Below are 9,927 nucleotides of genomic sequence, written 5' to 3'. Positions count from 1 at the left end.
TAGGAGGAGAGGGGGAGGGATGGAGGGAGGGAGGGGGAGAGGGAGGGAGGGAGGGAGGGAGGGAGGGGGAGTATAGCACTCGGCCCGGTCCCATCACACCAGAGTGCTCCATTACACACTCTGCTGTTGTCCGCTGTGTGTTTTTGTGTGGTGTGTGCATGTGTGTGTTCATTTGTGTGTTTGTGTGTGTGTGTGTGTGTGTGTGTGTGTGTGTGTGTGTGTGTGTGTGTGTGTGTGTGTGTGTGTGTGTGTGTGTGTGTGTGTGTGTGTGTGTGTGTTTGTGTGTGTGTGTGTGTGTTATTATATAATGCACACACACAGCATGTATGTATTATACATATTATCATACCATATTTAATAATAAGTTTGCTGTGTTGTAGAGACAGAAAGGTAGACTGATAGACTGGTCACAGGTAGAAAGGCGGCAGGTAGCAGGTAGACAGACAGCAGGCAGACAGGTAAAGGTGTGCTCTTCTCTTCCAGGGAACAAGACCAAGGACAGCTTGGTGTCCAGCGTAAACACAGGTACACCTGCCAGGTGTCCCCACGCCTGCTCCTGATTGGCTGACGACCAGGGGATGAACGCACTCACACATTCATAGATCCATATATGTTAGTTTGTTATATGTACGTTGCGTTGAAACGGACATCGTTGTGTATTGTCGTGTACATTGTTGTGTTGTTGTGTACATTGTTGTGTTGGTGTCTACATCGTTGTGTGTTGTTGTGTACATCGTTGTGCTCCTCTGTCCAGTGGCCCAGAAGAGCACCGAGCAGGCTAACCTGGTGGCCGACTCGGCCGTCTCAGGAGCCAATGAGGTGGCTCAGGCCACGGTGGATGGGGTGGAGCAGGCCGCACTGGCTAGCGGATTGGTCAAGCCCGTGAGTGACAGCTCTCGCTGACAAATCAAACCAACCTGACCGGTCCAGATACACACCGTGAACATGAACACAACATCTGGTTCTATGCTAGCTGTCTAGCTGTACCTGGAGCTATGCTAGCTGTTTAGCTATAGCGGGTTCTATGCTAGCAGTCTAGCTGTACCTGGAGCTATGCTAGCTGTTTAGCTATAGCGGGTTCTATGCTAGCTGTCTAGCTGTACCTGGAGCTATGCTAGCTTTTTAGCTATAGCTGGTTCTATGCTAGCTGTCTAACTGTACCTGGAGCTATGCTAGCTGTTTAGCTGTACCTGGAGCTATGCTAGCTGTTTAGCTATAGCGGGTTCTATGCTAGCTGTCTAGCTGTACGGGTCACTTGTTCTTTACAGGTATATGCTGTATTCAACTGTACCGTGTTGTGCTGTTTTCTTTAATATTTGTTTCCTTTTGTACAACTCGCTGGTGATTGGCCGGAATCAGGGGGAGGAGGGACCAGTGGCTGATGAGGTGCCTGATTGGTTGGGGAAGGGGACTGACAGCATGGCATGATGGAGGCCACATTCACTGCCTTTAAGGAACCAAATAACTCTGTAGCTCTCTAACCCGATCAATATGAACTCATATTACAACCTCAACTCATATTAGAACCTCACTTTAGATCTATTTCATTAGAACCTTGTATTAGAGACACAAAACAACTAACTCCTCCTGACTTTACTACCCCTTAAAACACTAATTCCTCCTCTGTCAAAACAACTAACTCCTCCACTACTCTCACCTTAAAACTACTAACTCCTCCTCTACTGTCACCTTAAAACTACTAACTCCTCCTCTACTGTCACCTTAAAACTACTAACTCCTCCTCTACTGTCAAAACAACTAACCCCTCCATTGTCAAAACCACTAACTCCTCCCTGTTCTCCTCAAGAGGCTTTACACCAAACGTACCTGCCTACTGTATTCACCCATATCTCTGGAATAGAGCTGTTTCTAACCCTCTGTCTGTCTGTCTGTCTGTCTGTCTGTCTGTCTGTCTGTCTGTCTGTCTGTCTGTCTGTCTGTCTGTCTGTCTGTGTCTGAAGGCTGATGCTCCCAAGGTGGAGGGAGAAGCCGAACCAGTCCAGACCGCCTCCTAGGGGTCATTAACACCACCACTGGTACACCTCCACCTGTCCTCACCTCCACCTCTACACCTCAAAATCTACACCTCCAACTTAACACCTCCACCTGTCCTCAACTCCACCTCTACACATCCACCTCTACACCTCCAGCTGTCCTCACTAGAGGGGATTCATTAGCACGACACTCTTACTAAAGCATTTGAACATGAAAAACATTCATTCATTCCAATAATAACTATTGTTAAAGATAATCAATGAATTAGCAATAGTGCGTTTGTCTCTCTCTCTCTCTCTCTCTCTCTCTCTCTCTCTCTCTCTCTCTCTCTCTCTCTCTCTCTCTCTCTCTCTCTCTCTCTCTCTCTCTCTCTCATCAGTGACTTCCTGGCTCTTGAGGAACCAGCAGGACGGGAGGAGCAGCTGACCTTTGACTTCTTCCGCCCCGCCAGTTACCCCATAATAACCCTGCTGTGATTTGCTTAATCAGTGTTTGTTTCCATGGTTACCTAGCCTAATCTGTTTTATTAAATGTCTCTCATGTATAATTCTCTAGCTAAGATTCAGTGTCCATGTTGACGCTTTCTGTTGCCACAGTAACAAATTAAAGTCCAATTAGCTCATTGACCAATTATTCAAGCCAAGCCACACCCCCTTAAGCCACACCCGATGTCACTCAAGAGGGCCTGAAGAAATGCAGTAAAGCTTTAACACAAACACGCCCATCCATAAACGCACACATACCCTACACAGAAAGCCCACGCACACATGTACACACATAAACACTAATACAATTAAAATATCTTCCTGTTGTTGGTCCACGCAGACCCTCAAAAATAAAACTTATTTTATCCAAACACTAAACGTTTGACTCGTATTTCTTAAAACGTGTTTGACACAAAATGACACTAGATTGCTCTGGGATCAACTACTCTGCACTTAACTCTCCTCTCCTCGTGTCCTTGTCTCCTCCTCTCCTCTCCTCGTGTCCTTGTCTCCTCCTCTCCTCTCCTCGTGTCCTTGTCTCCTCCAGTCTAAACCCCAGTCCACCTCTCGCTCACAGTCACGTGTCGACTGCGTGTCTCCAGGCTCACGTTCTGCTAACAGTGTCTGATGCTAGTTCTGATGCTAGCCTCAATAGCTAGTGTTGTGCTAGCCTGTAGTGCCACGTGTGTCGTGCTAGCCTGTAGTGCTACAATGTGTCGTGCTAGCCTGTAGTGCTACGTGTGTCGTGCTAGCCTGTAGTGCTACGTGTGTCGTGCTAGCCTGTAGTGCTACATGTGTCGTGCTAGCCTGTAGTGCTACGTTTTTTGTGCTAGCCTGTAGCGCTAAGTTTGCATTTACATTAATATTTAGGGCATTTAGCAGACGCTTTTATCCAAAGCGACTTACATAAGTACATTTGTCATAAGGAGTGAAACAATGTATCACTGTCGGTATAGTAAAAATGTTGCAACCCGGTATCACGCGATTGCGTGCTCCTGCGCACAAACGTTAATCTATTGAAGCGTGTTCCAGAGCACGATAGTCCGACTTTTTGCGTGTTACACAGAACGAAATGTAAACCAATGCATTCTGAATGGGAGTGTTGTAAGACAATTAACGTGCTCCACAAAACAGTACGAGAGAGAGAGAAAGAGAGAGAGGGAGGGACAGAGAGAGAGAGAGAGAGCGAGAGAGAGGCTTCAGAAAGGGTGTGTGCAGATAGTACAGTGCACCCTAGTTATGTTTATGCCAAAACCACAAATGCTATATGTATATATATATATATTGCCTAATTATATATATTGCCTATATATATGTATAGGCTATATATATAATTAGGCTATAATTATATTATTTAGCGTGTAATGAGACAATCTATAGCCAAATTGTCGAAGATGCCCGAGAATCTTCGGGGATATCAGCATGGGAAATCGGCGAATCAGACCCATGAACCTATAAAGAAAGACGTAATCTCAAGCGGGAGAGAACGTTTGCGGTGCTGGTTTGTGTCACGTAAATACAGGGCTCTCATGTCTCATGCATTCGGCGTGAGACACACGCAATTCAACCCATGCACACGCTCGAACCTGTGCCGTGTTCCAATACCCGTACCGTCCGTACTTACTAGCCAAAATTTGAGTAAGATCCGGCGAAAAGAAGTATAGGCTACTTCAAGGACCCGGATGCCGTACTCAAAACGGGCTAATCATGAAGCGTGGATCAAAGGGCACTCCCCGTACTCAACGGCAGCCATCTTAGCTACGTAGCGGAAGAGGCGGAGCCAAAGTCGGCGCATTTTCCACATAGCCTGCATTAATAGAGTCATTTTGTAGTTTTTATAGATTTTATAGCTGCTAGGCGTAAAGAGTTCACCGTTCAAAGCGGGATGTTTATTGCGGGGGAGTAGCCACGGCGGCAGTCGTGATCGTAATTTCGTAGTCTACGAGTAGGCTACTCGATTTGGAACAGCACTCACATCTGAAAAAATAACGTAGTAGATAGTGCGGATAGTATACTTCCTTTAAGTATACTCATGGAAGCAGTGGCGGGCCGTACTATTAGGCAAACCAGGCATTTGCCTGGAGCCCCGGGCCCCATAGAAGGTTTTTGGGGCCCCCAATTTTTTCTTTTTTTTTTTACCTTTATTTTTCCAGATAAAACATTAAGAACAGTTTCTTATTTACAATATCGATCTGGTCAAGAGGGCCCCAATGCATATATTTTGTCCCCATATTTATTATTTTTATAAAAATCTCTTCACAATAGTAGCATCGGGATGTCTAATTATTACTCATGTTTTGACGATCTTTCCGTGTGCACCCCCCTTCAGTCTGCACTACATGGACTATTCCATGTTACGCGCATCACGCTCATCACGCGTATGCGGAAATTATGTCAAATTCAAAACAGTAAGCGGTAAGAGAGAGAGAGAGAGAAATCGAGGGAGACATAAATCGAGTGAAACATGAAGCGATCGTACGAAAGCGGGTCACATAAAAAGAAAGACCAAAGGCAGGACTTTCTTTCAAAGCTGCCAAAGCTATCCAGCTGTTCTATTTCATCCTTACTGACCGCCAGAGGCGGTGCATTAAGCACTGGATTTATCCGTCTCGCGCATGCGCAGTTCGAGTACCTATACCAACAAGGTCACATGTGACCCTCGTGACACCGGATTGGCTATATAGCCCGGTGTCGACAGAGGATCTGTTCCTTTCATCTTCTCGCAAAGACGCATGTTGTAGTACCGCTTGCGGATAGCGTATTCGCTTTTTGAAAAGGATCGCGCTCCAGACTGTGTGCAGCCTCGCGACCAAGGGTCGGAGCAACGGGTGAACTCGTCCTCCAGGGGCTGTTGGTCTGTACAGCGCTGAAGTAGAAGCTTCCAAGGTTTTGTTTAGTTTCAGTCACTTACCGGTGAAGGCAGCGCTCTCGCGTCCTCTCCCGGCAACACTGCTGGGGTTATTTTCACTACTGGGATTAATTTCGCTACTGATAGCTCCCTTATAGAAACAGCTCGGCTGTGTTCTGGGTTACCAAATTTATTTGGTAAAAGGTTTTTCCAGTCAGTCACTTACCGGTGAAGGCAGCGTTCTCGCGTCCTCTCCCTGTAACACTGTTGTTTATTTCTTTCGGTCACTTACCGGTGAAGGCAGCGCTCTCGCGCCCTCTCCCTGTAACACTGTTGGGGTTTATTTTTTAGTCACTTACCGGTGAAGGCAGCGCTCTCGCGCCCTCTCCCTGTAACACTTGTTTGTTTCTTTTCAGTCACTTACCGGTGAAGACAGCGCTCTCGCGTCCTCTCCCGAGAACACTGCTGTATATTTGAGTGTGTAATTATTTTTCCAGTCACTTGCTGGTGAAGACTGCGCTCTCGCGTCCTCTCCCGGTAACACTTTCTTGGCTCTTCTTGAATTAGTAGCTCTCTGGTGAAGGCAGTGCTCCCTCTCCCAGTGTTCTGCTGATGGCTCATGTGTGTGGCGCCTGTGTGGCCCTCCTTGAGCCTGACGATGGCCATGATCGCTGCCCCTCTTGCCTCGGCTTCGAGCATTTGAGGGAGGGCCTTACCGAGAGGGCCTGTATGAACTGCGGCTCCATGCCCTTGGCACTCAGGCTGGCTAGGCTCGCAGCGGTGGAACATCCGGCAGCTGTCGACCTACCATCAATGGCGCCACTTCCTCCTGCTCAGCCCGGCCATTCTTGGCGTCGGGGTAGAGCAGGCCCCCCCCCCAGGAAAAGGGCTAGGGACGAGCTAGCATCCAAGGTGGATCGCTTGTCGTCCGATATGGAGAGGATACAGGAACTCCTCCTGACCCTGCAACCTGGGGCAGGTGGCGCGGTGGCTGACATCCGGCCTGACCCTTCCTTGGGGGATGTGCCGGGGACGGACGATGTCCTGTCGCTGGCGGCATCAGCCAACCTCTTCAGTGAGGGTGTCACGGGGGAGGAATCCTCAAACGCTTTTGGGGAGGCCTCCCGCTCCTCTACTCAGAGCTCTGGGCACAGCACAGAGGGTAACCCCATCGGGGCCGTCATCCGTACGGCCCTGGCTCGCCTGGGGCTCGATGCTCCTCAGGCAGACTTGGCCCAGCCTAGCGCCTTTTTCAGGCGCAGCCCTGCCACAGCCCCTTTCTCTGTCCCTCCTTCGGAGGAGTATTTAAAGGAGCTACACCTCTGCTGGAAGGACGCCAAGGCTCTCCCCCGTCCTTCTTCCAGTGCTCGGGCCTTGGCTGCCATGCGGGATCCAGCGCAGTATGGTTTGGGTTGCATGCCACCCGTTGAGCCCGCCATTGCCTCCCTCATTCTAACCCCCGATCAGGCCTTGCGGCCGGATGCCAGGTGTCCTCGGCCCCAGTGCAGGGTCACAGACGACCTGCTTTCGAAGGCCTATGACGCAGCAGCACGTATGGGGCGGATTGGCAACTCCCTCTCCCACCTAATGCTGGCGCTCTCGACCTCGCTGCAACAAGCTGCAGTTGAGCCGTCTACACAGGACCTGAGCGACGCGTCCCTACAGGCCTTTGCCCTCATGTCCAGGGAATTGGGGCGTGTTATGTCCACCCTGGTCCAGACTCGCCGCCAGGTTTGGTTGGCTCAGTCGCCCCTGACGGAGGCGTGCAGGAAGGCCCTTAGAGCCGTGCCAGTGGTACCGGGGGAGCTGTTTGGGTCAGCTGCCCTGGAGACGCTGGAGCGAGCTGCCCAAGCTAGGCAAACCAACCTGCAGCTGTCAGGTCTTCACAGGAGTGTCTCCGCTCCTGGCAGGCCTAGAGCCCCCCCGGCTGCCCCCCGGGGCCGCTACCAGCCACCACGCTCTTACCCAGCAAGAGAGGAGGGCCTACGCAGGTCTCGGCGGTCCGCCCAGCAGCCCGCTGATAGCTTTCGCGCCCCCGCCCGCCCATCGCCCGGGCAGCCTCGGGCCGCGGAGCCTCACCGGTACCCCTCCAGAGCCGACAGAGGCCGGGGGGCCAGGCGCTAGGACCACGGGGCCGGTCGTCGGCTGTTTTTCCCAGCAGCAGATCAGCTATTGGGCTGCCTGTACTATAGACCCCTGGGTGGTTTCCACCTTAACCCGGGGGTACGAATTACAGTTCCGACGCCGGCCCCAGGCCTTTGGCCGGGTCAGGATGACAGTCGTCCGCGACCCGACGAAGGCCGCAGCTCTGGCCCAGGAGCTATCCGCCCTCCTGGCCAAGGGTGCGATCGAGCCAGTGGACCCTCAGTTACAACCCGGGGGGTTCTACTCAGCGTACTTTCTGGTCACCAAGAAAGACGGCGGATTCAGGCCCATTCTAGACCTAAGGGGCCTGAACACGTTTTTAAAAATTTTACCATTTCACATGCTCACCTCGGCGGACACCCTGAGGGTAGTTGCCAGGGGGGAGTGGTTCACGACTATAGACCTAAAGGACGCCTATTTTCATGTGCCGGTTGCGGCACACCACAGGCGGTTCCTGAGGTTTGCCTATCGGGGCAGGCATTACCAATTCAGGGTACTTCCCTTCGGGCTTTCCCTCTCCCCGAGGGTTTTCACCAGGGTTGTGGCGGCAGCCCTCGCACCCCTGCAGACGCAGGGCATGAAGATCCTGCCGTATCTGGACGACTGGCTGGTCTGTGCGCCCTCCAGGTCCCAGGTGGCCCAGGACACGGCCCGCCTGCTGTCGCACGTCGCCCGGCTGGGCTTGACGGTGAATCAAACAAAGAGTTGCCTGGACCCTTCCCAACGGGTTACCTATCTGGGGTTGGTCCTGGACTCGGTCGCCATGAAGGCCTACCTTTCACCTCGACGGGTGAACGACATCCTCCGCCTCCTTCCTCTCTTCAGAGCCGGCAGGAGGCTGCTTTTTATTCTTTTTCTTCAGCTTCTGGGCAAGCTGGCAGCTGCTTCAGCTGTGGTGCCTCTGGGTTTACTGTCCCTGCGCCCACTCCAAATGTGGCTGAACAGCCTGCACCTAGATGCCAAGTGGCACAGGCAGAGGAGGGTCAAGGTGACCCTGCAGTGTCTTGTCTCTCTGGCCCCATGGAGAAGGAGAGCGTATCTGGAGGCAGGCGTGCCCATGGGCGCAATCCCGGCACGCCGGGAGTTGGTGACAACCGATGCCTGCCTCTCGGGATGGGGCGCAGTGTGGCAGGGCAGGACTGCGCAGGGACGGTGGTCTGGCCGGGACATGGCACAACACATTAATGTGCTGGAACTCCGGGCTGTGCAGCTGGCATTAGCCAGCTTTCTGCCCCATTTGACAGGCCGGCATGTCCTGGTCCGGTCGGACAACATGGCCACGGTTTCGCAGGTGAACCACCAGGGGGGCACCAGGTCAGCACGGCTACTCCGGGTATCCCAGAGCCTGTTGACTTGGGCTTCTCCCCGTCTGGCCAGCCTACGTGCAGTCTATTTGCCGGGGGCCCAGAATCGGGCGGCAGACTTCCTCTCCCGACGGAAGCCTCCACCGGGGGAATGGCGGCTTCACCCCGAGGTGGTGGAGTCAATGTGGGGCCTCTTCGGCAGGGCAGAGGTGGACCTCTTTGCCTCGGAGGAGTCGGCGCATTGCCCCCTCTGGTTCTCCTGGGCAGAAGCGTCCAGCCCTTTAGGGCAGGACGCGCTGGCGCACGATTGGCCGGACAGGCCTCTTTATGCCTACCCACCATTGCCTTTGATTCTGCCGACACTCCAGAGGGTCCTTTTGCAGGGCCACCGGCTCCTTCTGGTGGCCCCCTTTTGGCCGGGGAGGCTCTGGTATCCACTGCTGCTCAGGCTCTGCTGCAGCACGCCATGGCGCCTCCCCGACAGGAGGGATCTCCTGTCCCAGCTGGGGGGTCAGATCTGGCATCCCGACCCCTCTCGCCTACAGCTCTGGGCTTGGCCACTGCAGGGCCCGACCCACTGCTGAGGGAGTGCACTACGGCTGTCAGGGGTACGGTCATGAGTGCCAGGGCACCATCGACCAGGTTGCAGTACGGAAACAGGTGGAAGCTGTTCTCCAACTGGTGTGCGGCTAGGGCCGTGGATCCAGTGCATTGTGCTGTGACCACGGTGCTGGAATTTCTGCAGTCCCTCCTGGATAGTGGCCGGTCGCACTCTACCCTGAGGGTCTATGTCGCTGCCATCTCCTCCCTACATGATAGGGTTGACAGCGCCACGGTAGGGCGCCACAGATTAGTGTCCCTCTTTCTAAGAGGGGCTTTGAGGCTGCGTCCCCCTACAGCCATGCGGTCTCCAGCATGGGACCTGCCGCTGGTGCTGGAAGCCTTGTCATCTCCTCCCTTCGAGCCTTTGGGTCAAGGGGGTTTGAAGTGGCTGTCTATGAAGGCTGCCTTTTTACTCGCCATAACATCTGCCAAGCGGGTCGGGGAGTTGCATGCCCTATCAGTGAGTGATACATGCCTGAGGTGGAACTCTGATGGCTCGGGTGTCACTCTATGGCCGAACGTTGCGTTCCTGCCAAAGACCCTGCCA

General features: G+C 53.0%; 1 protein-coding gene across 2 annotated transcripts in view; it reads left to right on the top strand.

Moving 5' to 3' along the window:
- Positions 1-2,858, top strand: part of LOC115559732 (gamma-synuclein) — a 3,994-nt gene extending 1,136 nt beyond the window's left edge. The window contains exons 2-6 of one of the 2 annotated variants that reach the window (XM_030378791.1): positions 484-525; positions 755-882; positions 1,360-1,386; positions 1,962-2,036; positions 2,375-2,858. In XM_030378791.1, the coding sequence (XP_030234651.1) occupies positions 484-525; positions 755-882; positions 1,360-1,386; positions 1,962-2,015 (251 nt within the window). In that variant the 3' untranslated portion in view covers positions 2,016-2,036; positions 2,375-2,858. The remainder of the gene's footprint in view (positions 1-483; positions 526-754; positions 883-1,359; positions 1,387-1,961; positions 2,037-2,374) is intronic. The other variant, XM_030378792.1, reaches the window with a different exon arrangement.
- Positions 2,859-9,927: the final 7,069 nt, after the last annotated feature.

This window comes from Gadus morhua, chromosome 15 (genome assembly GCF_902167405.1).
Source record: "Gadus morhua chromosome 15, gadMor3.0, whole genome shotgun sequence".
In the NCBI taxonomy this organism is placed as follows: Eukaryota; Metazoa; Chordata; class Actinopteri; order Gadiformes; family Gadidae; genus Gadus; species Gadus morhua.
Note: the sequence above shows the minus strand (reverse complement) of the source record. Positions and strands in the feature narration are given on the sequence as shown.